General features: G+C 45.6%; 1 protein-coding gene across 1 annotated transcript in view; it reads right to left on the bottom strand.

Moving 5' to 3' along the window:
* AMOTL1 (angiomotin like 1) overlaps positions 1–27141 on the bottom strand; it is a 68814-nt gene that overhangs the window by 15025 nt on the left and 26648 nt on the right. The window contains exons 5-8 of the mRNA XM_054383584.1: positions 15723–16011; positions 9967–10111; positions 8831–8920; positions 1373–1518 (exon numbers count right to left, since the gene is read on the bottom strand). Of these exons, the coding sequence (XP_054239559.1) occupies positions 1373–1518; positions 8831–8920; positions 9967–10111; positions 15723–16011 (670 nt within the window). The remainder of the gene's footprint in view (positions 1–1372; positions 1519–8830; positions 8921–9966; positions 10112–15722; positions 16012–27141) is intronic.

Here is a 27141-nt window from a genome sequence, read left to right as displayed (position 1 = left end):
CATCACCCTCACCATAAATAATTTTTCCTTAAGTTCAAGTGAAACCTCCTGTGCTCTGGTTTGTATCCACTGCCCCTTGTCTTATTACTGGCCACCACTGAGAAGAGCCCAGCCCCATCCTCATGACCTCCACCTGTTAGATACTTATGTGCATTTGTAAGATCTCCTTTCAGTCTTCTCTTTTCCAGACTGAAGAGCCTCACATCTCTCAGCCTCTCCTCATAAGACAGATCTTTCACTTTCATTTGCAAAGCCAACAAACTGCACTTAAGTCACTTGCAGGTGTTTGCAAAAAGACTTCCCTGCTCCTCACAAGACTCCTTGCATCCATGCACCCTGCATACTCCTGTGGATTCACCCCCAAGCCAGCCCTAGAGAGGGTGGAAAACAAGGCATGGAAGGGGAACAGACCTGAACAAGATCATATCAGCAGTCTCTGCCAGAGCCTGAGCCTCTACCAAGCCTGCTAGGACAAATGTTCAACAATGGTTTTCCAGTCAAATTAAGTTTTCTTTTGTTCCCCATAAAACTTTGTCCCTCTTTGCTGGTCCGATGGACAGAGATTTTGGGGCCGAAAAGGCCTGTTTTGACAGTCTTGCCTGATCTGTCAGAATAGACAAACACAGTTTTTAAATCTACACTTCCCAGTTGAAGGTCTTTAAGGAACACAATAAATTGAGACCTAGAGACCTCCAACAATAGAGAACTGGCAGCATCTTTCTTAGTTATAGTTAAAACTGAGCATTACTTTCACTTTTGTCTAGTTTCAGCTTCTACCTACTGAATACTGTTCTGTATTTGTCAGTTTGAAGAGCCTTGTTCCTGGGATTTCTCTTCCTCTCTAAATACTTATTTCTATTATCAGGCTTATAAGATCATTGCTTAAAGACCTCTTGGGAATTTTGCACAGACGGCACTTCTTGGGTCTCATGGTACATGAGGTTTTTTTTCACCTCTCAAATAAAACCTGTGACTCTTTATACCTCTAAATCCTGGATGCTCTGCTTCCAGACAGATCTTCCAGACTACTCTTTAGATGTGAAGTTACTTGAAAAGTCACTTGACATTCCATGGGGAGAAAAGGCACACACCAACATCACAAGTCCTACCATTACATCAGCCATCAGCTACCTGAATTTGGTCTTGCTCCTGATTACATGTTGAAGGCTTTACTCTAAAAACATCAATGGTTGTGGTCTCCTTTGCTTCCTTGTTTGGCTCAGTATTGCATAAATACACATTTTCTCTGTAAGAGGGCCAGCACAAGGGGAGCAGGATGACCTGTGACTCAGGATTCAGGACTTGGATGGAGAAAGCCCTCACCAGGAGCCACTGCAATCATCAAAGCACAGAAGTGTTGCCCATGTCTCACCTCCTCTTCCAGTTTGATGACCTTGGCTTGTGCATTGTTCAGGGCCTGGTCGAGAATTTCGATGTGCCTCCGCTGGTCCTCATTAGCAGAGCGCACTGCTGCCAACTCCATCTCCAACTTCTCCTTCTCCTTCAAGTGCTCTTTGTCTGGAAGAAAGACAAGAATAAGAGCCACTCCAGGAGGACAACTCACAAGCCCTGGACCATGTACCAGAGGTAAGCTGACACCTCCCTAGAAAAGCCAAAGTAACCTGAAGCAGCAGCAAGTTAGACCATTATGATACAGTGCTGAGACAATAGTGGGCACGTTTTTACTGTCAAGGCTCAGCCCCCCAGTGTCCAACCTTATGTAGGCACCAGCAGCAGCATTGAGTGGCACCTTGGGCTGCAACTGCACTAGCAGAGCTTGTGGACCTGAGTACAGCCTCATAATTGTCCATTCTGCTGAATTACTAGCATGTTCCTCAGCAAACTTTTGGCTTGCACCAGCTACTCCTTTCCCATCAATGCCCAGGCCCTGCCTGAGAACAACCTACATAAAGGACATAGGTTCCAGCTTAGGTGCTGCTGCCCCTCTCTAATGATCAAGAAACCTCAGTCCCATGAATATGGGCTATGCTGTGCATGGATCATGTTATTTGCAAGGAGGGAGATCATGAGATGCAGAACATGTGAAGAAGTCAAATAATAAACACAGATCTGTGCTGAAAGGAGAGAAAGCAGTAAGGAAGAGCAAGATAGGAGGCATCTGAATGAGCTTTCTCTGGCTATGCAGAGATAAGACTTAAAATTAAATTTAAAAAAACCCAGGATGGCTAAATTCAGCCAGCTTTGCTCACATCTTTTTCTTCAGCAACAAACTGCAGGCCCATCATTGACTTCACTGGCAAGCTGTCTTGTAGGGAAAAGCTTGGCTCCATCTAACTCTGTCCTGACAGTGCTGAGAAGCAGTTTCAGAGGACACAAACACCGTGGGCCAATTGCTGGATCACCAATGTTGGACAGCAAACAGTTAATGACTGGAGGGAGCAGGGATGGAGGTTTCATTCAGTGAAATCTGAGATTTCAAAATCTGGCCTTCATTCTGAATGACAACAAAAATAGAGTACTTGGAATGCCTCCAGGAAGGAAAATTTCCTCCAAAAAATGAATTTGGCATCAATTAAACATTGTTTTGATTTTGCACTTTTAAAACAGCATTACAGAATTCATTGTATTATAACTGAAGTGAAAAGTTGCTTCAAAAACATTGAAATGTGGAAAATCCACCTCCCCCTTATATCCAGCTTATCTCACCCAACCATGACCACTCAAGTTAGAAGCCCCACCATTCACTTTCCCCCAGGGAGAGTCAGGAAACTTCACATGGTCAAAGCCAGCCAATTTCAGACCTGAACCACCTCCAGAAGGGCCTTATGCTTCCTTATTTACTGGTTTGATGAGAACAGGTTTAATTTACACACTATTGGTAGGTGCCTACAGCAAGGTGAGATGATGAGCTGAGCCATGTGGAACAAGGCACAAGTGGACGAAGTGAGCCCAAACCCAGACGTCTGTCTTTCTATTTATCTCTAGAGGAAGAACTCAGCGCCTCACAAAAAGAAACCCTAGCAGCAACACCAGCACATTGGCCTCTGCAAAGCTCAGTGATTGCTGTGCACAATACAGCTGCTACCACAAGCCATTTTGGTGTGAGGTGGCCTAAATCTAGCCATCTCGGCAACGAATTTTATATTGGACATGCAGACCTCTTCATTCAATGCAAATACATATGCTTCAGTCAGATTGACCACAAGAATATTAATATTTATTGCACAAAAGTGTAAAGCTGGGCAAATCACCAGGCAACTAATTCCACTAGAGGAACCTGGAAGATGAATGCTCTTTCAGCCCTATGGTGCTCCACCATCTCATGTTGGGACCATGCTTGCTCTGCTCCAGGTCTGAAACCCATGTTTCATGAGAACAGCACAAGATAAACAGGACTTGGGACCTTCACTTTGAACTTCCGTTCACGGAACTTAAAGCACTCACATTGTCCTTTTGCAGTACATTTTCCACTCCCCTCAAAAGAGGAAAATATTATGCTGTACACAAAAGAACCACTAAGCCCACTAGAAAGCTGGCAAGAAATATTTACTTAACAGCTCTCCAACACTTCTCCACATCAGCTTCTCCTTGAAAAATGCTGGAGGCACATTTTGTATGTACTTTCCTATATTGCATTAATTTTTAGTAAAGGACTTTGTTGAACATACCTTAAATTCTCTTCAAGTACATACAAGGTATCTTTGAAGTCTAAAAATACTGGTTTACTGTGCTGCCCTTGCATACACCTTCTGCCAAGGCATGTACTTCTTACCTAATAGACTCCAACTAGTAACTATTTCTATTTTCTGGTGGCTGACTGCCATATCCCATAACTGAACAACAGTTGATACAGTTTACAGTTGTAATCTCATAGTCATTTCCACTCACTGCCTCCAACTGTGGTACCTCAACACTGAGGACATTACCTCCACAGCTGGGTCAAAGAAAGAGAAGATAAAGCAAAGAGCCTGCTTCAGTACCTCACAAACAGGCTTTCTCAGTTGTCAAGATGGCTAGGTACACCAAGAGTAGACCAGCCTTGATCCTGCTTTGAAGCAGAAACATTACACAGAAAGATACTCAACCTGTGTCGCCTTTTCCCTGCACTCAGATGTGATGCCCAGTTTTTCACACATTATATCTAAGAATCAACCTATTTGGTCAATTTAATGACCATCTAAATACATTCCAAGCTGCTTTTCTCCCTGTGATATTGCAGAGAAGTAGCATGGGACACACTCCCATGTCTCCTTGTCTGTGCAGAATGATCACTTTCAGCAGAAGAAAATATACCAAATGATGGCAGCAAGAGCCTAATTTGGCTGCAAGAGATACACTGAAAACAAGACTGGCTCCCACACTGTCCCTTTTGGTGTTTCAAATAATTCTTCTTACACAGATTTGCATTTTCCAGTGGTGGCTCTTTGCTGACAGCTGCTAATTCAACAGATGCCCTCTGGTGACTGTCTCTCCTGAGTGAAACTTGCAGGACTTATTTGGCCTCTCCTCAGTCTTCATCTTCTGACATGGCAAGCCTGTGGAGGAGCTCTGCCATCCCTAGGACGGGGTGTATGTCATGGCTGCTGCTGCTGCTGGTCACCCTTGGACCAGCTGATTCACCAATATGGGGCATCTGAGTTAACCTCTTTTGTTCATCCAACTCAAGCTTGGACTTGGCCAGCTCCAGTCGCTAGACCTTCCCAAAAGTGTGCCAGGGCGCAGGGGTCTGAAGAGCAGGACAGGTCCCTTGTGCCCTGCCACTCTGCCTAGTGTTCGGCAGAAGGAGTCTGAAATGAGGACAGGACCTTGTTGCCTTTTCCAAAGACCTTTCAACAACTGGTTCCCACCCCATAATAATAAGCAGAATAAGTGAATAGTCAGAGCCAGTTCATTCCATGCAGCGAGCCAGGAGAGGTTTTCCACATCTTTACTAAATTCTTTGCACATTAACCGGGGCCAGGCTGCCAGAGCCAGACATCAATGTTTCCTTCCAGAGAAGCAAAGCCACTCTACATCCATCTGACCATCTAATCCCTTGCCCAAGCCTCTCTACAGCCCCCTGCAGCTGTTGTTTGTAGCTGACTAGGCCGGGCCAAGGCAGGATTGAAGCAGCAACACAGAACTGGAAAATCAAGCATTTATTTCCATCCCCAGTGGCAGGTCTCCAAGAGATTTATAAAAAAAACAAAACCCAAACACACCAAGAGAGCTCCTACAATTTCACACAAACCCAGCACACTCCTGATAGCTCTTTGAGCCAGACCAGTACCAAGAAAAGGCTGAGAAGCTGTAGAAGATTGAGCTTGAGTCCCTCAGTTCACTTTCTCACATGGTGATTAATGGGCATTCTGCACTGGAATAATTATGATCAATTGTAGTGTACTTAAATAGTTCAGGGTACGGAGTTACTTGCAGTCACTGACCTAAGCAGAGATGCAGAAAGGTTTGGTGCTCCATATCTTCACTGAAACTTGTGATGGTTTTCCTTAACCTATGAAGTATTGCAGGCAGCTTAAACATAGTTTGATTTTCATCTTGGGCATTTCTATTTTCATGTGGTGAAGCACAAGCCAGAAAAATGGAATTGGATTTCTCACTCTCTTTCCCTTTGGAGGGCAAGAGGAAGTCATGCAAAACTACATGTTTTTCTACATGACACTGTGTCTTCAGGATGCTGCTCCCTGCACAGCTGCCTTTGACATGGGGCCAGCAGCTTCCAGTTTCCCCACCTGCCCGGTGTACAGCTCATGGCTGTGAAACGAGAGGGCAAGGAGCCCTCTTTCACTCACCCTTGAAACTTCTGCCTCTGCCCTGATTATTTCCTGTCTTAATATCAAACGGCCCTTAGTCTGATCAAACCCCCACTCTCAAAAATACCTATTGTGTGCATTTTCTTTAGCTGGAGTATTTCTTTGCTTGAGATATTTGAGGTAGAGATATATCCACAAGTTGTATGCATCACATTGACTGAACACTCCCATGAAGCATGAGGCCCTAGCAATACACTGCCAAAAGTGTCTGTGCATCCACAAACAGGTTCAGAACCATAAGGATGGGTGCAGACATTGATTTGCCTCACACACCTGAAAAACAGCCCCTTGGAGGAACCCTTGCTCTGACAGAGTGTTTCTAAGTCCAGAAAACCCAGTAAACCACAAAGTTCTCAGACTCCACCAAAACAGCGTATCATGGGAAACATTAGCATCATAAGCTTTCTCTCTGCCCTTGAAACCATCCTTAGTCTTCGTGCTTCTCCCTTGCCATAGCATCTCTCAGCCTCTTCCTGCCTGGCTTTTCACCTGTCTGTATGGGCCCATATGCCTTCATCAGTAACTGCTTCATGTCTTTCCTTAAACGAACTTTTTTCACTGACAAAACATCATATAAGTATCATGAAACTAGTGGGCTGTGAGCTCTCTCCTATCCCAAATACAACAGAAGCATTTTTCTTAGCCACAAATGCCTAGCATTTAATACTTTGAGGCATGCAGCCTGGCTTTGCCTACTGTGATTACAAAGAATAAGAGTTTTTGTCACCTCTGGCCTCCAGCTCAGAGCACACAACTGCTCTGCACTGTCACACTGCTAACAGAGAGCTCTGTGAGGAAGTGAGAAATGATCCCTCTATATTCTGCCTTGCCATACATCTTTTTCAGGTAGTTTTTTCTATTACTGGTGTTTACTACAGCATTAATTCTGTGTTTGCAGTATTAACAAGAATAAGCATTAAAAAAAAGCAAGAGTTTTATCTTCCCATCTTCATTTCATCATGAGACAGGCTTAAAAATGTTAACTTTTAGGAACCTGCTGATGTTGGAAGTCTTTTTATATAACTTGGGATGTTAAGGGTCATGATTTCAAGCTGTTTTCCATAAATGTAGGAACTAGAAATCTGCTTTTTGTTTCCTAATGAAAAGTAAGATTTGCATTTACTAATCTGACTTAATAAGCTACTATCCTTCAGGAAAAAACAAACATGAGTTTCATGACAAAACTGCAACAGCTGATGGGAGCACATGTAGGCCCCATTTTTACTCTTCTTCTAAAACTATTTCAGTCTCAGTAGACAACTGTACACACAGCAGCTAAAACAAGCTGCATCCCTTCTTCTTTCAGTTTTCTGTCATTAAAAGATGTGAGGAGGTTACAGACCATGCTTGTAAAACTTCCCGGGTGGCTGTGGGGTGTAACTCTCAGTCATGCTCTCCCCCTGGGGAAGATTCACAAATGTCAGCATACAAATGCAGTTGACAACACAGGATTTTCAAGGAAAACCTTTTATGGGCTCTCAGAGGGGTGTTTTTGGCTGATACTCTGATATTGAGGTCATTAATGTGAGTGCCTCAGCGGCCCAAAGAACATGACTAAAGAGGACCTGCTTTACATGTGCCCATTTTTCTATTCTTGGAAGCACTCTGCATTGCATTAGTAACATTTAGCTCTCTAGTCCAGCCAGGAGACACTCCAAGCATCCAGCCTGTCTTATGTGATAGGATCTGAAAAGCTATATTTGTTCATAAGCTCTGAATTGATAGCAGTAATATGCTCCATGCACAGTGCAAAGTTTTATTGCTAGGTATTTATCAGTAGAAGCACAAAGCATGTTTATGTGCTGAAAAATGACTCAAATTGAGCCCATCCTGGGGATTTAACTCCCTCTTGTAGCTATCAGTACATGGGAACCCTGCCAGGCTGTCTCTATAGGAAGACAGCAGATTTATCTGCAGTTTGCACTCTGCAACTTACCCCATTTGAACTCTTCCCAAGGATGACAAGACTTACATTTCAATGCTATTTTTTTAACAGATCATCCCCCAGGACTTGCCACAGTATCTACACGCCCTTGTGGCATCTGCCAATATGGCAAAGATAATACAGTCTTGGAAAAGATCCTTAGATTCCCTTCTGGTTTGTGCACACATATACAATTATCAGTGAAGTTGCTGTGCTGGCATCACTGCTGCTGCTGGAATCTAGAAGAAGGCTCCCCTGCATTTGCAGCAACTGGTGGACATTGCAGGGCTAGCAGTGAGGCATGCCAAGTGGTTTCAATGCTGCACTGCTAATGGAGGGGGCTAGTCTTCCACCCCAGGGTTTGCAGCCACAGCTCATCCTCCAAGGAAACTCTTGGTGCAATAAATAAAATAGAAAGATCAGTTGTACACAGCATTTATCTTCAATGGGATTTAAGCCCACAAGGTACTACACAGCTCCCAGGTGGTCAAGTTGTTCTGGAAGCATGCTGAAGATGTCCCAGATACACAAAAAGCCACACACTGTCATCTAGCACCCAGCTGCTCGGGTTTGGTTTGGTTGGTCACATGAAACCATCAGCACATGGCAGGGAAATGCTGCAGCACAGTGCTCCGTCATTACAGGAGCCTCAACCTTGACAGGAATGGCTGTTTATCACAGCAGCGGAAGTTCTCATCTTTGTCTCTTCCATGCTTTGTGAAAAAGAGGGTCCAGCTCTGCTCTGCTTTCTGTTAAGTTAACCCTGGACACTGACAGCAAGTCTGCAGAGGTTTGTCCAGGCTTATCCCAGCCAAGAGAAGAACCTGGTTTCTCTAAAAAGCATGGATCTCCAGAGGTGGTCCCCACAAGCAACACTCCACAATATCAGATAAATATTAATCAAAAATAAGCCAAGCTTCACTGCCTGCTTCTGGTGCTCAGAGAGAAAAAAAACAACAGCCAAACCAATCCAGGTCACCGTTTAAATAAGAGTGTGTGACAAATTAGCTGAGTAAAACCAAGCCATAAGGACAGTAACAAGGAACAGGGAGGTACTCCCTTGCAGCACAGCACATACATGTTTGCATAGATACATATGCACCTTCATAACAGATTAGTTATGAACAGTACTCACTCTGAGTGACATAAAGGCCCTCTGTTGACTTCTCCTCATGCCCGTCGAAGTCTCTGCTGGCTAGCTGCCTATTGGCTGTCTCCAATCGTTCTGCAAAAAACAGGAAATACTTTCAGTATAAATATATGTATATAAAATTGTAGGCCAACCAAGAAAGTAAGATGCATGCCAGCAGAGCAGTATAAATAGACTCTCTGAAGGAGGACATTAAAATCTAGGCTGACACATACATAAAAGATGAGGCCTTTGACCTCTTCCGTGAAGCTGCGTTGTTCAGATTTACAGAAACTGGGGGAAAAGCCTCTGCCATTCATGGCTAATGTGCCCAGGCAGTTCATTTCTCACACTCTCCAAAATGCACCAGGCTTCTGCAATCTGCATTATTCAGTTTTGCAAGGGGATGGCTGTCTTCCCACAGCAGAGTGCTGTCCCTAGGGCAGCAAGGCATCCTCGGGGAAGGCAGCCCCCAGCCCGGTAACACCAGTCCTTGGGGATGCCCTGGGAAAGAAGCAAGCAGTTTTCTGCCGGCAGGGACAGCTTCCCCTGGTAAGGTCCTGCCTTCCCTCCTCTGAAAAGATGATGCAAACCTCCTTGCACCCTTGCAAAAAGTGCGAGCCTGCAGAAGGCATTTCACTGCATGAGGAGGTACCAAAGTACTGCCATCCAACCTGGACAGGCTATAGCTCCCTAATATATCCTCCCTTTGATTTCTCAGATGGGCACATCCTCAATTTTATATCTTTAAAATAAAAAATAATACTTGCTACTGGTTGCTGGAGGCACTGAACTTGGGGATTTATGGGTTGCACAGCATAGCTCTCTGTATTGCAACTTGCTCTTCAGCTTGTTAAGAGCTGGACAAGATTTTAGGACCAGTGGCCTTACTGTCAAATAAATATTTGCAAGTGCTAAATGCAAAGGCACCATGTGAAGCTGACGGGTATTTTGCTAGAAGTTTCCTTGCCACCAGGGAGGTGACAGCAGTTTAGTCTTATGCCAGTGAGACGGCCCTGATTTCTCAAGACAATCTAAAATATGTGGAAGCTACTCCTCTAAAGCCTGCTGCTCTGGGGCTTGTGAGAAGAGGAGCACCAACTGGGGTTAAAAACAACAACACATAAGCAAGTGTAACATACCACGAAGATCCCTGTTGAAGTCATGAAGTCTCCTAATTTCTCCTTCGAGTTTGTTTCTCATTGCCTTGTCCAGAGACTCCCTCTTAGTGGTGGTTTTGACCAATCCCTCATAAGCTTCTGAAATCCTCTGAATCTCGATTTCAAACTGAAAGGAGGAGAGAGCCCCTGTTAAAGCCCACCAAGAACGCATCCCATCCACGTTTCTTCAGCATGTTTTGATAGGGCACTAGGGTGATGCTCATGCTGAGTCACACCAGCCACCAGCTCTACAATGACCCACCTCCCCAGCACAGCATGGCACAAAGTTCCATGATGAAGGTTACTGCAGAGGGGGACCCCTCCAGATGCCATATGGGGCAGTTCACCATGCCACACCTCTTCATGACATCCCACTGTGGTACTTGTGTGGGCTTTACTCTTCCCCAGAAAGGATTATAGGAGGCAAGACTTATTATTCCGTCAGATCTCTGATCCAAAACTTAGCTCTGAGCTCCCTATGCCATGAGAAGTTCAGCCCAAACTGGATGTCAAACTACTGTGGTCCATGCCTTTCTGTCCTTCTCTGAAGAAGAAACTCTCTGTACAAGAAGAAACTCTCTATAAACAGCCCAAACCAACTGTTTTGAGTTTTCAACCTTCTTAACTTCACGTCCTAGAAATCTGGCAAATCTCAGGCAGAGCATGCAGAAGCAGCCCTCAGCAGTGAACTTGCATCTTAAGACCTGAGCCCAAAAGACTGACCAGAGGATAGTCCCAGGCACAGTTCTGCTGTTCAGGTCTATCCATCCAACTCTTTATTAATAAATTAATGTCCTGTTAAGTATTACAGCTTTGCCAAAATCATTGCTGCAGGAATGATCAACACCAACGTGGGAATCTGTTTGTGCATGCCTGGCCCTTGTGTTTGTGGAAAAAAGCTTGATAATATTCACAGGCTGGAAAACCCTGAGAGATAAATATAGCCTCCCACATGCCTTTCTAAATCGGGTGCTTTTTTAGCCTCTTGAATCATTGGTAGGATGGATTTGCCATTTGTGAAGCCAGGGTGCAAACCTAAGGTTCCTTTCCAGGGCTCGTTAAGTTTTAGGTACAATTTGCCAGCTGTCATACTTGCAGAGCAGAACCTCCAGGGGTGTTGGAGCTGTCACTTTACTGTCTAGGAACCTGCGGTCACGCTCCAGCAGCCTAGACTGGCACTTCCCATGACACCAGGGCCACTGTCTGGATACAGCCCATGGGCACACAGCACCTCTGAACCACACACTGAGGAAAGCTGACAAGAGCCATGATGTCTCAGTAGTGCCTCCAGAGGATCTGCTCCATGATCTTACCAGGCACGGAGGTGAGACTGACTGGCCTGTAGTACCCTGGGTCATCCTTCTTTCCCTTGTTGAAAATGGGAGTTATGTTTCCCCTTTTCCAGTCAGTGGGAACTGGACTGAACTGCCATGACTTTTGGAATACAATAGAGAGTGGTTTAGCAACCTCATCCACCAGTTCCCTCAGCACCCATGGGTGCATCTCATCAGGTCCCATGGACTTGGACACTTTCAGGTTCTTCAGATGGTCACAAACCTGATCTTCACTCACAATGGGCAGTTCCTTCTTCCAGTCCCTGCCATTATCTTCTGTAACTTTGGGTGTGTGAATGAAGCCCTTGCCAGTGAAGACTGAGGTAAAGAAGTCACTGAGAACCTCAGCCTTCTCCATGTCACTTGTCACCAGTTCACCTGTTTCCTCTCCGAGGGTGCCCACACCTTCCCTAGTCTTGCTTTTGCCATTAATGTACCTATAGAAATTTCTTCTATTCCCCTTGTTCTCCCTGGCTAGATTTAATTCCAACTGAGCTTTAGCTTTTCTAACCAGGTCTCTTGCTGCTCAGACAACTTCCTTATATGCCCCCCATTCTAGCTGTCCTTTCCTCCACTCCTTGTATAATTTCTTTTTGTGTGACAGCGTGCCTAGCTGCTCCTTGATCATCCAGGCAGGTCTCCTAATATTCTTTCCTGCCTTCCTCTTTGTTGGTATACTTTGCTTCTGGACACAGAGAAGGTGATCCTTGAACACTGACCAGCTTCTTGTAGGACCTCTACCTTCTAGGGCTTTGTCCCATGATACTTTGCCAGCAGTTCCCTGAAGTGATCGAAGTCTGTATGCCTAAAGTCCAGGGTCGTAAGCTTGGAGTACATCCTCCCTGAGGATCTTAAATTCTAGCACAGTGTGGTCACTGAAGCCAAGGCTGTCTCTGAGCTTCATACTGATCACCAGCCCTTCCCTGTTGGTGAGAAGAAGGTCCAGCATAGCACCCTCTCTTATTGGTTTCTCCACCATTTGGAGGAGCAAGTTGTCATCCATGCATTCCAGCAACATCCTGGATTGCTGCTGCCTTGCTGTGTTGTCCCTCCAGCCAGTGTCAGGGTGATTGAAATCCCCCATGGGGACCAGGGCCTGTCAATGCAAAGCCACTTCTATCTGCCTATGGAGGGTTTCATCTGCTTGGTTCTGCTGGCCAGGTGGCCTGTAACAGACCCCTACTGTAACACCACCTTCCCCTGTCTTCCCTTTAACCTTCACCCATATGCTCTCAACCAGCTCATCATCCTTCCTCAGGCTGAGCTCCACCGATTCCAGCTGGTCACTGATGTAGAGGGCAACACCTCCTTCCCTCCCTATCCTTCCTAAAGAGCTTGTACCCATCTATCCCTGCATTCCAGTCATGGGAATCATCCCACCAAGTTGCAGTAATAGCCACTATGTCATGACTTTTCAGCAGCACAGTGGCCCTTAATTCCTCCTGTTTATTGCCCAAGCTGCGTGCATTTGTATAGAGGCACTTCAGCTGGGCTGGCTGGGTCACCCTCTTGGGTGAATCCCCTTTGATTCCCTTGGGGTGTCTTGATGCACTGTCCCTGGCTTGCCTCAGGGCAACAAGTTGAGAGCCCTTACTAGTACTCCATCCCTCTGCCCCTGCTGTGCTGCCCCACTGTGTGTCACAGGCAGGCATGAGATTATTCACTCTTCCCCCTTCACATCTTCAACCTACCTCAAATTACTCTCAAATCAAATATTCAACCCACCTCACATTGCTCTCCTTGACCATTTAAGCAGACTGAGCTTCTCTCTCCTTGACAGGAATGTTTGGCTTAGAATGAGTAATTTTTAAAGCACTTTTCTGAATCCTTAACTACATGATCCCAATCAGACACCATCCTCAGTTGGATACCCAACACCAACCAGTTCCTGCACTTCCCCTCTCACAGGTGTACCTGCTATCTTCAGAAGATGCCTGCCCAGAGAGCTCCTATTACAGTGAAGCAGATTTGCCAGCACAGCCCAACAGCCCTGCCCAATGCTGCTGGTTACCACAAGAGCTCTGCTCTGCCTATTATCTGCTATGACCATGCAAGTCTCCTATTGCCCTGGAGGCAAAGACTTGCTGCAAAAAAAAGCAAGGGAACTCCACCAGCATTGAACAAAATTAAAGGAGAGAAGAACAGTCATAAATTGTGTTGGTGTTTCTCAGCAGCCCTGGGATTTCCTTTGTCTTCTTCAACGGAGGGGAAAAAGCAGTTCAGCCCTTTCTTGCCTGGTAGCTCTTAGAGCCAACCCACTCAAACAACCCACACACAACTGGATGGGGAAGAGCCAGACCAGCCAGACAATTACACTTCAGCAAGGTAACATCACTAAAAAAACCCAACAAAACAAAGATAAATTAATGCTTTGGTTTTCCTAAAACAGCTCAAAATTAAATGTGTGCAACCCCTCTTTCCCCCAACACTTTTTAGATAATAAAACCTGACAACTCATCAAACAGGACAGGGATTAATCACCACCTTGTACCACTCTGCAGAAGGTTTGTTCAGACATGACTGAGAATTTGACAACCCTCAGGGCTGATCTGTTCATATAAACACCCAGGAAGCGTTCCACTTTAAGCTAATTTTCTCTAATTTCTTCTATTCTAAAATCAATAAAAGTGACAGGAGGGTGGCCCTACATAGAATAAAATTGTTATGCACAGACAAACAATAAACTACTCCTTATGATCCTTCCACTTCCAACAGGAGTCGGAGTACGCAATTTAACTCACTGTCGTGTTTCCAGAGGTGACGTTCACCTGAAATTGTGGGAACAGAGGTAGGACCCACCCTATCCTTGTGTTCACACAGGAAAAAACAGCATGGGAGGGATACTGTGCATTAAGGACATTTTCCTGAAGCAAGAATGCACTTCAGCAAGTGTTTCGCTTTAATGCTCCGCTTACATTCCCCCAGAGTCAATGGGACTCGAGTCCATGCTCTGTTGACTGAAGCAAGACTTCAGACCGTGCTTGAATACCTTTCTGTTAGTGTCTGATGCAATCGACTCGTGGGGCATCCAAGATAAAGAGAGAGCCGTTTCCAAGAGTGTAGAAGGAAATTGGAATATTTTTAGGGCATTGCACTCAAATACCTTTTACTGAACAACGCAGCTTTTGTAAAATTAATAGCCGGAATATTTCTTTTTGCCTGTGAAGGCTACAGGGAAGTCAGCCTTAAAATCTTTGCAGATATCTTCACAAACAGTTAACACTGCTGCAAAAATTTCTCAACTAAGCTTAAGAAATTCTGTGAGTAAACTCGACACATCTGGTTACAGAAGAGGAGGCTGAAAAGGCAACAGCAACTACAAAACAACTGGTCTTTTTTCTAACCTGTTTGAACAAACTGTCAGCGATTTTTCCCAAAGCTGAGGCTGGGACATGGTCTCTCAGAGCTGCCTCTTCTCCTCTGAAGGGTGTCTCCAAGAACACCCTGATCCCATACAGCACAAGAAAAAACTGAGCGTCTGTTTAGACTCCTAAAACCAGCTAAAAAAACCTGCAACAAAAGCCCATTTATGTATACCTGGTGGGAAGACATAAATGAAATAGCAGTGCAGGAACTCATTTGGTTTGGGCCCTTGGAACCCAAAGATGGCAGATCTCTGCTTTGCCTTCAGTAAGCTCTCATTTTTAAGGAACTCCTTATTGATTTGACTTTTCATCTTGTCACCCCAGGCAGTACACAAGACATCATCCTTCTCCACTGAAAATATCAGCTTGCACACATAAGAGAGGGGGCAGGATCATTCTGCAAAAAGGGGTTTTGAGCAAAATCTATCAAATGGTTCCTTCAGATAAGGAGGCAGTGCTTTTTGAACCAACAGGTTCAAAGGTGGGCATCTAATAAGAGATTTTGGAAACCCACAGAGAGGTCACAAAAAGCCTCTGAGACAATGAACACATTTCCAAATAATGGGCAACCTCACTGACAGCTGCTACACTTCCAATGAGTGCAGAGCGCCATGTAAGTGTATTGTAGGAGGCAAGACCACTCAGGACAGATGTGGCCATGGCCATCCTCTTCAAAAGCTGCAGTTATACTGACTGTACAGATGGTGCAGAATCCAGCTGCACCAGGAGCGACTGCCCACAAGAGATTTTCAGGCAGGAGTCCAGTGAGGCCAGCAACAAAGGATGGAAGGGGAAAGTCCCCAACGGAGAGATGTGTGATGGGCTGCCCCATTTCATCCTAAAGGCTGGAGCCCACAGACTATTGGGCACAGGATTACACTTCCGGGAGACCACCACGAAAGGCAATGGCTAGACATGGCCATCTAATAATGCATCCCTATTGCGGTGACATGACTTACAAAAAAAGCTTGGAGGACCCAAATGCAGAAACAACAAGATGGTTGACCTGCCCAGGCCCCATCCCCAACTTTCCACTTACCTTCTGCAGTTTGTCTGCCTTCTCATAATACCCCTCCAGCTCCTGCCGCAGCATGTGGTTCTCCTCGGAGAGCATCTCCACCATCTGCTGTGCCCGCTCCACGATGGCGAAGGCGTCGGGGGTCAGCTGCTGGCCTGGCAAGGTTGGTGTCAATGGCTGGGCAGCAGCAGGGCCTGGCAGTGGGGACATGGTGCCAGGGAGAAGAGGGCCAGTGGCAGCGGTGGCCTGTGAGGACATTGGGCTGTGCTGCTGGACTGGTGGTGGTGGGAAGGGTGGCTGGCATTGTTGGCTGCAGGGAAGCACACACAGGGGAGGTGTTAGAGCCATGTGCCCTTGAAACGCACACAGGAGCTTTCACCTAATGACTGCACGGCTTATTAATAGGGTTATAACTGCACAGTGGTGATTCTGCTCCTTAGTCACTCCTAAAGACCAACAATCGTAACAAGGACTAGGGAAAGCATCTCCTTGCCCACTCTTGACAGTGATGTATATATCTGGCACGAACGGATAAAGGAAGCATTGACTCGAAAACGGCATTTTTGCCTAGGTGCACAGCTAATATTTCAGCAGCCAGCTAGCTTCTAATGGTCCCCCCTTGCCACAAACCCCACCGCTGGGAAGTGTAAGCCGGCAAGCTCAGGGGAAACACAAGGGATGCATTACTCACCCTTCAAACACCACTCCCTGCCTGGAGCGGGACTGGCTGAGCGGCAGAACGGGGAGGCAAAAGGAAGTGATGTGAGCGAAGCAGCGTCCCCGAGCGGCTGCAGTGAGCGGCAAGGGAAGGGCTGCTGCAGAGCTGCTGGAGGCACAGCCCTGGTCAGTCACGGCGACTCACAAAAGCCATCTTCCAGCGTGAGACCTCATTGTGTCACTCCCTGACTAACAGCATCCATCACCCACCAGCTCGTGTCGGGGAAGGGTAAGAAGTGAGCTGCCTGTGGGTTAGGCTTTCAGAGGGCGGGTGGCTCCTTAATCCACCTGAGTCACAATTTGCAATGGCTGAAGGATAACCTGGGGGGAGGATCTTTTAGCAGTGAGGGGAACCCTGCAGCTGGTGGCCAGATGGGACTGGAGTCCCTCACTTCGGTCCCGCATTTCAGCTCTGCAAACTGGAAAAGAGAGACTGCCCCTGTTTCAAAAGGGGAAAATTCAGGCAGGGAGCAGGTCAAAGCCTGTCTGCACCAGACCCTTCTTCATCCTTCCACCCACTGCACAGGCAGCCTTGGCCAGGGTGAGCAACCCCACGCAGAGCCTTGCTGTGCATAGGTTGAGTCACTCCTCAGCCCAGATGCCAAAGTTGTGAAATTTCTACACCACACTTGTCTAAGAGACTCAGCCCAGACCACGCGGGACCTCTGTGTCAGCGCCCAGTTTGGCTGGAAAATAAGCTGGCTGCAGGACTCCATCTGAAGTCTGCAATCAAGCACCTTCTGGAAGCTGTATTTTATTTTAACCACAAGCTATTGGGCTTGCTGTAGCTACCGTTGCCTTTATTTCTGTACCCTATGTGAGGCAGGAGACATAACAAGCAGAGGTATTTACCCCATTTGGCCTCAAAGATCCACAAATACTACCTTTTAGACATGATTTTGTGCTATATAAACACATCATAAATACGATTACTATTGTCTTCAGCACCTATACAGCTTCTTAAACCAGGGTTTTAAAAAGCTCTTAGCACTGGCCTAATTCTACTGACAACAACTCATCACTGCCTTCAACTGCAGCAGAATAAGATGAAAAGTGAAGGTAATTTTAAAGCCCTACCCCAAAAGTGAACAGTGCTGCCCTAACAAGCTTGTTACTACCAAGCCACACAACAGCATGGACAGTCAGCAATCCAGCCTTATCTTCTGTTCAAACTGGAGGGAAAGCAAGCAAGTCTCTGCAGCCCCCAAGATACAGCACACACAGCCCCCTGTTTCCATCCTGGCTCTTGTGCTTTGCCCAGTGCATCCACCCAGGGCACAGAAAAGTGCTGAAATGGAGCAAAGACCAGCAGTGAGCCCATTCCTGAACACAAGCACACTGCTAACCTCCCCAGCAGCACAGACCTTGGTCCTGACTCAGTGTCCTTGGGAGAAAGATCCCAGCCAAGCCTTGTGCACTCAGCATTGGGAAAACCTGTGCTGAGCTCACCCTGGCCTCAAGATGGCTTATACCTGCACAGTGTAGACATACCCTAAGGCTGTCTCTCCCCTGGATAATTAAATATCCATGGAGGCAGCTCAGGAGCACAGGAGAAGGGCCATGCCCACTGGGCAGCTCCCAGGGCCAGGAGGTTTTTTTCTCAGCTCCCTACTATGGGTAGAGACATATTTCAGTAGATTAGGTTGTTCAAAGCCCCATCCAACCTGACCTTGAACACTTCCAATGATGGGGCATTCACAGCTTCTCTGGGAAGCTTGTTACACTGTCTCATCACCCTCATCATAGAAGAATTTATTCCATATATCCAATCTAACTCTACCCTCTTCCACCTTGTCTTATCACCACAGACCCTGGTAAAAAGCCTGTCTGTCTTTCTTACAAATCCCTTTTAAGTACTGAAAGGCTGCAACAAGGTTTTCCTGTTGGGTCATGTCCAGATTCTTGTCCATCATTAAGTCCTTCTTTACCAGGTTGCTCTCAATCCATTTATCCCCCAGCCTGTACTGATAGTGAAGATTGCCCTCACCCAGGTGCAGGACCCTATAACTTGGCCTTGTTGAACTTCACAAGGTTTGCATGGACCCACATTTCTATCCCCCCCTCCCTCAAGTGTATCAAATGAGCTTGGTGTTGTCTGCAAACTTGCTGAGGGTGCACTTGATCCCACTGTCTGTCACTAATAAAGAATTAAATAGTATTGGTCCCAGCAAGGATCCTTGAGAGACATCATTCATTACTGCTTTTCACTTGGACATTGAGCCATTGACTGTTAACTCTTTGGACACAGCCATGCAGCAAAGTCCTTATCCATCTAACAGTCCCTTCATAAACCCTATATTTTTCCAATTTAGAGACAAGGATTTTGTGGGGGGACCATATCAAAAGTCCTTAAAGAAGTCTAGCCAGATGACATATGTAGCCATTTCCTTACCCACTGACACAGCCACTCCATCATGGAAAGCCACTAGGCTTGATTTCACAGAACCATAAAACTGTTTCAGTTAGAAAAGACTTCTAAGACCAAGTTCAACCATCAACCTAACACAACTATGATTATTAAACCATGCCCTGAAATGCCACATCTACACATTGTTCGAACACTCCAGGGACAGTGACTTCACCACTTCCCTGAGCAGCCTGTTCCAATGTCTGACCACTCTTTCAGTAAAGAAATCTTTCCTAATATCCAATCAAAACCTCCCCTGGTGCCACTGACCTTGTTGGAGCTATGCTGGTTGTCTCAAATGATGTCACTGTCTTCCATATGTTTTGACACAGCTCCCAAGGGGAACTTTGCAAAGTTTTATCTGTCATGGCTGGTGAAGGCTCTGCCCATGCTGGCCCTACTCGCCCGCCTCTGTGCCTGCACAGCTCACACCACAGCAGAAACAAGACAGCATAGAGAAACGGGAAAAAGAAAACCACAGCAGCTACACAAAATCACTCCTCACCCATTGCCACAACAGCTGCAGACAAACCCACCCCACTTCACAGCTCTTTCCCCCATGCTGACTGCATTGATTTTCTGTGGTGCTCAACACTGCCTTCACAGGATGCAGGGGCAGGAATTCCATTAGGGAGTGTAGCATTTTAACTCAGGATGTTAGGCTACCTTGCTTTCTTGCATGTGTGATTAGGAAGGAAAGAAGCCTGTACTCCCAACCCCAAGCTGACTTTCTGACTGCCATATTTGCTTTGTGGCCTTTAGAAGCCCAGGAATGAAAAAAAAAAACAGTCATAACTTCCCCTGAAATCCCCTTAAAGTGGTGATACCAAGGTAGCTCCTGGTGACTGCCACTGGATTAAAGATGCTGTTCCCTGCCCACCTACCTTTGGAGTTTACTGCCTCTCCAGCCTTGCCACTTCTGCTTGCTGCTGGGACATTATAGCAGCATGCCCTGAGTGGTCACATTGATCTGGGAGAATTATTTCACCTTCCTGAGACTAAAATCACATCTCCTAGCAGCACCTGGCAACCTGAGGCCATGTGAGCCAGTGAGTTCTGAGCCAAGTTGCACAGAACACACAAAGACAGCCTTCCATGGGCACAGGTCTCAACAAGGGACTCTATGTCCATCCTGAGACTGGAATTTTATTTTTCCCTCAAAAAAAGAACAATAAAAAAACGTCACGAGGGGCAAAGCAATGGCTGTCACACACAATGTAGAAGATGCTCCACAACTGTGTGTAAATGTGGCACCTCAGAGCAGCTGACAGCCAATCTACTTGTGCATTTTATCACAGCAATTAATTGAGCTAAGTGTTTTTCTTTAGATAAACAGAGTCCACAGCTGACTTTATGCAAGCTCAGCTCCCCGGACACAGCTATACCTACAAAGACACAGATTTGCTACAGGTACAGATTTTCTCACTTGCTCATGGGAATAGCTTAGAATGACATAAATTAAACTGATTTCTGAATGTAAACCAGTGGAGACATAGCAATTTACTTTTTCCATAATAAAGTGTAACATTCTTTGGTCATAGATACACCCTTCAAACACTCACAGGCATTCCTGACACTACTTTTAGGAAATCTCAGCTTCCCATCAACTTAAGCTTTTCATATGCACTTCAGTCCATCTACATTTACACTACAGAGGGAGAAGAGCTCCTCAGGATCTCCATTTTCTTGAACTACAAACCACTTGTGGAGCTACTAAAGATTTATGCCCTGTAGCAGCAGCCACACACCAGAGTCTCAATAGCTCAGGCCACAGGAGAGATTCTCTAAAGAGCTTTCCAGCTTGGAAACCCAACATTACATCTCTCAAAGCGCATCTGTTCAACATAATGAACACATTTCTGACTTTTCCTTTTACTTGCTTAATCTGTCCCAATTTAATTCTGATTAAGCCTACTGCAGTATCTCCAAGTGTGTATGCAATAAAATCATCAGGGCGATTCATAGTAACAAATCAGCGTTTGTCAAAATAGGAGAGCTACAACATCAGCTTAGCTCACATCCAACTGTTCACATAAAGCTCCACAGAAACAGAGCAATCAGGATTATCCTGAGCTCCTTCAGACTTAGTAGAGAATGACATTCTCAAAATGCTTCTAGTGTATTTTAAATGTATTTTAAATTTTAAATGTTGATCGTACTCTGCATTAAAGCAGGCTAAAAATCTTCCAGTCAAACACGTTTTCATCAAAAACCATCCTTCTTAAAAGCTTGCAGCTGTGGAACATTAAGAGTTTTGGACATCTCTGCAACCTTGCAGCTACATTTCTATTGATGATGTTATTTTTTTGCTGCCATTATTGTAGAAGTAGGGCTCCTATATACTACTGCAATGCACTTTGAAAAAAAAAGGCAGTGAGCCTTTCAAGACCTACCATGCTAGGGTCACCAGACTCCACTAAGTGATGTATAGCCTGTGATACATGTAATAATTTGCTATGGAAGAATTAGAGGGGGGGGAATCTGTAGCTGTATGTAGGAATAAGGAATTCTGAAAGGACAATTAATGACAAAGTTGACCATCAGGGAAATACTGAATACAGAAGAGCTATTGCTCAATAAAGCAGGGCAGTATTAGGAAGTAATGAAATGAAAATGTCTGTAAGTATTCTGGAAAGTTCACCACTGCCCTGATAGAGGTATGATGCATCTCTCCTCTACGTAGGAAAACAGAGTAGCCAGTGGAGGAAGGACTTTGCTTCCAAAATACCATGGTATTTACATTCATAATTAAAATGCCCTCCTCTAATCTATTTAGCTCATCCTTCCCTTGCCTCTAGGGCAGACTGGCCTAGTTCATCTCTTGAAGACTCTTCAGGGGGACTTCATCTCACAACTTCACAAATCTACTGTGGATACTCCAGCTGAGTCAGTAGAGAAAGAGGCATTTCTGGGGTGTGGATCTTTTAGGTCTTTACCTTACAATGAGAGTAAAGTGTATGTGAAAGGTGCTTATTCCTGCCTACTGACCAGGAGCCTTGAGTCTGGATACTAACCTCAAGACTTGGGCATCTGTCTGATTTCAGATATGATTTCTTGCAGTCATGAAGCAGATTTCACACTTTGTAGCTGCGAATAACATAGAGGAACCAGTGTTGTCACCATGTAGGAAAAAGACATAACTGGGAAAGTCAGTAATCCCAGCCTGATGGCCATGGTGCAAGGAAATACAGTTATAGACACATCACTAAATGATGACATGGCCACTGATGGGAGAAGACTTTTCAGAGTCAAGACATAGTCCTTATGACATCCTCTGGCTTACAGGATAAGCAACAGTTGCAGCATCTTGAAAACACAAAAGCTTATTTCAAAAGCCATTTTGCAGGCAGAATTCACCTGTTTTGCAGAATTCACTATTTTCTTAGTGATACTCAATAGTGCTGCCCAGTTTCTTTGGGGGTGATTACATCAAGATTTGCAGAGCAAAATTACCATCTGAAAAGACCCATACCATATTAAAGGGGTCCTCTGTAGTTAAGTAAGGGACAGGGTATTCTATCTCTTCACAGGGATATGCACTCAAAATAAGTACTCTCTCTAAAGCCCAGCTGGTTTTCAGCAAAGGAAAAGGTGCCTTCCTCAACCTCTGCACTTCTAGAGGAACCAGTTGGGATAACACCACGGAAGGGTAAGGAGAAATGACATGGGCTTCACTCAGACTGTGGGAGTGGCTTCATGTCTCTTTCATTGATTTTCATGAAAGGCAGACTAGACCAGAAGGAAAGGATCAAAGCTCTTCTGCAGAGCTGCCAGCATCCACATCAGCTGGAGGCACAGCCTGCAACCCATGCTCATGCTTGGGGCTATCATCCTCACAGAGAAATGCCAGAAGTCAGCTTGGGTGTGACATCCTTTGGCTTGGCTTGGCCACTGTTGCCAGTGTGCCTGCCTGATTGCCTGGGGCATCTCAGGGAGGAAAAGGAGCTCCTTGTAGTCCCCTCAGCAGCCACAGACATGCGGTCGAATGAGTAAATATCAACAGGTTCTCTCAAAACAGCAGTAGTGGTGGGGGCAGTTAATAAACAAATAACCAGAGAAGCCACAGACTATTCCAGCAGTTAAAAATAGGCTTCTACATCCACACAGGGTGGAATTTTATGAGGCACGTGAAAAAAATGGGATATAGAACCATAGATTCAATCAGGGTTGGAAGGGACCACAAGGATCATCCAGTTCCAACCCCCCTGCCATGGGCAGGGACACCTCACACTACATCAGGCTGGCCAGAGCCTCATCCAGCCTGGCCTTAAACACCTCCAGGGACGGGGCCCCAACCACCTCCCTGGGCAACCCATTCCAGGCTCTCACCACTCTCACGGTGAAGAACTTCTTCCTTACGTCCAGTCTGAATCTACCCACTTCCAGCTTTGTTCCATCTTTAAAAACAGTCCAGATTAATTCTTCATTTGCATGCCATCTTTCAAAATACATGGATTAAATGAGAATCAAAAGGTGCCTGCATGATTGACTGTAGCCATGAATTAATTCCCTTCAATGAGCAGTGCTGTTTCCAGTTCAAGGCTTCATTTGCATTATGTGTATTTTTTATTAATGTGCAGAGAAAGAAATCATTCTGGATAAAAGACACCAGGATCTGACAAGGGCTGTTGGGAGCAAAGAGGATTCATTACGGTGAGTGATCTGGATCACTGCTTAAGCAGGGCACAGAGAAACGATACGGACTTGAGCAGGTCCAAGTTCATCCACCCAGGAATAAATACAGTAAGCTACAGTAAAAGGGTGGGAAATCCTACCCTGGGCTGATGACTACCCTCACATGCCTGACTGGGTAATGAGCTGGGTGGTGAGCTCCTGGGGTGCCAATACCTGAAACACCAAGCGTTAATAAGCTACATAAACGAGGAATATTGAGTCGCATTGCAGAGGTGATATCTGATTATCCTGCGTTCAGCTGGTGTTCAGGTCAGCTTTCCACAGTGAAAAAGTGGAGGGTTCACAACAGTGAAATAATTACAGGGCTTCAGGCTCCATCTGTTAAATGCATTAAAGGACCAACAGCACAGGGCTCCTCACTGTATCTGACAGAAGTATTTTAAAATCCCAATTGGTAACTAGAAAATACCGGCTAAACTCGAGATGCCGATCTGTGCCAGAAAATGGCAATTAGCTAGTGGAACAAGTCTGTAAAGGCCATGATGGATTCTCCAGACAGAGAATGTTATAATCACCAGGACTGAATGTTTCACAAACTGGAATTAATACACAGCACTGTGTAAAAGACTAAATTAGATTATTTCCAAGCTGCTTTACCTGATGAGTTGCAATTTTGAGTATTTATCTAAGGAAAGTTAGCAAAGACAACATTCAGGAATAGCTGCACATCTAGGAAAGGAAAGATTTTCTAGAGGTTATTACACTTGGCCAACTTAAAGCACTCAGAAGTTGTGAGTCAGGACCCCAGGCATCAGGCAATTGACTTAAAACTACTGATATTTTAAAACAGGAACAAATATCGGTTCCTTTTCATTAGCCTTCTAGTTTTTTTGCCTTTCAAGCATCAGAGTTCAAGCTGTCCATAAAGCAGAGGTCATTAAGGCCAATTTACATCATATGACTCTAGGATATCTTCAGGACAGTATCAAATATCTTGGATTTACAGTGAAGTTGTGAGATTTCACCACAGCGACTGTAAAGGCAACACTCCCTTTAAAACCAGCCACATGCCAAAGAAAATTTGAACCAAAAAAGCAAGTTAAGCAGCAGCTGTAGCTATCCCACCTCTTTCAACAGCTCCCTGTCAGCATTTTTGGGTTTCCAGCCATATTACCCTCATCACAGAAGGACTAAGTGTAGGGACTGGTAATCCTACAGGTCTTTTCCATCCCTGGTATGTGTGGGTGTTTTCTCTGGACCAACGCAGCCTTGTGCTTCTCTCTTTTCTAGAAGGGAGAAGCCTTTGCATAGTCCCTGTCAAAAGCACACCAGAATGAAAGAGCTGAGGAACAAATACAGCCAAGACAGAGGGAAGGAGATGCTAGCATATACAAGATTCCCTTCTGACCATGGGCAAAGCTCTCTTTCCATTGGTTTCTTTTTCAAACCAAACCCTCAAAAAGAGATGAAAGATGGAATTTCCACCTCACTTGCTCCTCTAACAGAAAAAAAAGACTCTCCAAATCCTACTCTTCCATTAACATTACGAAACTAGGTAATCCTCTACCTCAACCTCTTTTATCAAGTTCCTCCATGCCAGACAGATGGCTGGCTGTGAGCTCCCACCGAGGGAGAGGAAAAGCAGAGAACAAGAGCAAATGCACAGGAAGGATTGTGCTTGAGAGAAACCCACCAGAGTAAGTGAGCAGTGCCCAGGGGCTGCTGCCCAGTCAAGTCCTCTAGCAGAGATCAAGCTGGTGTCCCCAGACAGGCAACCTGCCTTAACCCCTTCCACAGAGAGCAATGTTTGGGGCAGAAGCCATGTATTTTGTGGCATTTTAACCGTGTTCATTCCAAATCTGGGTGAGCCCATCTTGAGACGCAGTCCAAGATGTGCACAGAGATGTACCATAGTACGGCTACTGCAGACAGAAATAGCAAATGATGAGCAAAGTGGGATTACTTCCACTTCCTACAGTTTTTGTCACCCAGATCTTCCCAGGCAACAGGGCTGTGAAGGTATCTTGCAGCCCATGGGATCAGCTACAAGCTGGGGTATGTCACAAGAGAAGACACCAAACAGTTCATACCAATTTAGACCAAGTCTTGGTAATGCCAGCAGTGAATATTTCACTGCACCCAAGCAAAGTGAGTAGCTGACATTCCTGTACAGAAAACTACCACAGAAAAAAGCCTGAGATGAGGATGAAGACCACTGCTTGCTGACATCTCCTGTGCAGCCCCTCATGCTGTGCAAAGCAAGGTCACAAAGCACTCTCTGCAAGTGGACAACTATCCTGGTAGTGCTAATTACCACCTGAAACAAAGCCAGCAGGAAACACCTTCAAAAATTTGTGCACTGTGTGAAAGGAGTAAGAAGGAGCTGAAAATCCCCGTCTGCTCACCAGGACTCAAAGCTGCTGCTTTAGAGAAAGGACAAGAGAGACCATATGCCTTAGACCAAACCTAGTTTTGGTGAAACACCCCCCCAGCTATGCCAACCTCCTAACCTACCCCTGGTAACACATGCTGGAGCAGCCATCAGGAATATATGCAGACTCAGGCCCTTGCTCCACCCAAGACACCACCCAAGATTTTTCAGTAAGTCTGCAAACCACAATGACTCTGCTTTGCCATGCTGCCAGAACTCTGCTGCACAGCACATCCTCTTGGGTGTCTCTGAACCTGCCAGGAGAGACATTTCTCCATTATCATGCAAAGAAAACAGCACACAGGGGTTGCAGGCATGCCCTCTGCAGTGCGGTTTCCAGGGTTAAACCACTTTACCAGGAACCAGCAGTAACCACCATTACAAGCTGGGGTGTTTCTCCCCATGGCTTTGGAATAAGATTGGGTTTGGCCCATGCTGCCAGTGTGCAAAGCTGCACTAAAATCAGACAGTTTCTCAGCATTAACCTTGCTGACCAGGCACCTGGACTAGGTTTTAAAATTGGTCCCAAAGGGCTTCCCACTCAACATCAGCGCCATTCCTCATTAGCTGAAGCAGTGCCGCAGTGCCCAGGTCCACTCACTTAGGTAGACTCAGCAGAACAGAATCTGTGGGTATTGAATCAGCATTTTCCAAGAGTAATACAAAACCCTACAACCAGCTCCTTTTCTGTGGGGGTGAATCTGCTTGGTGCCAGAGATGTTTGTCAGCATCACAAATGGCTGTGGTAGAGCACGGACCCTGCTCGATCCCACTGCCCTTGAGTTCCCACATCTGTTTCTTAGCATAAACAGATTCTTGCTGAGCTCTTAAAAATATCATCTTGCTCTGAAAAAATTGCACAAACTCCACACAGTGGTAGACTGGCAATCAAAACACGCATGTAGTTGGAGGAAGGCCAGCAGCATTCAGAGCAGGTCCCTCTGCCTGTCACAACTGTCTTGCAAATTCGTCAGAGCCATGCTTGGAGTTGTCCCTGTCTTGGCATGAAACCTATCACTTTCACAAAAACAGAAAGGCAAAGCATTCACCCCCTGATTTCATGCCTTACAAATTTCAGAAAGGAAGAGCCAGGTGAGCTGCACCATCTTTTTTCTATGCAAGTGCTGTGGCAAAGTAAGTGCATGCAACTTAAGACAACATTTTGGGATCAGGAAAGACCTGATGAGGCAGCCTGCAGCATGAAAACAACCCACAATCACAACAGACAACACTAGCCTTCCAAATCCAGC

Source organism: Indicator indicator, chromosome 1, assembly GCF_027791375.1.
Source record: "Indicator indicator isolate 239-I01 chromosome 1, UM_Iind_1.1, whole genome shotgun sequence".
NCBI classification, from domain to species: domain Eukaryota; kingdom Metazoa; phylum Chordata; class Aves; order Piciformes; family Indicatoridae; genus Indicator; species Indicator indicator.
The sequence above is the reverse complement of the archived record's forward strand: the minus strand, read 5'-3'. Positions and strand labels throughout refer to the sequence as shown.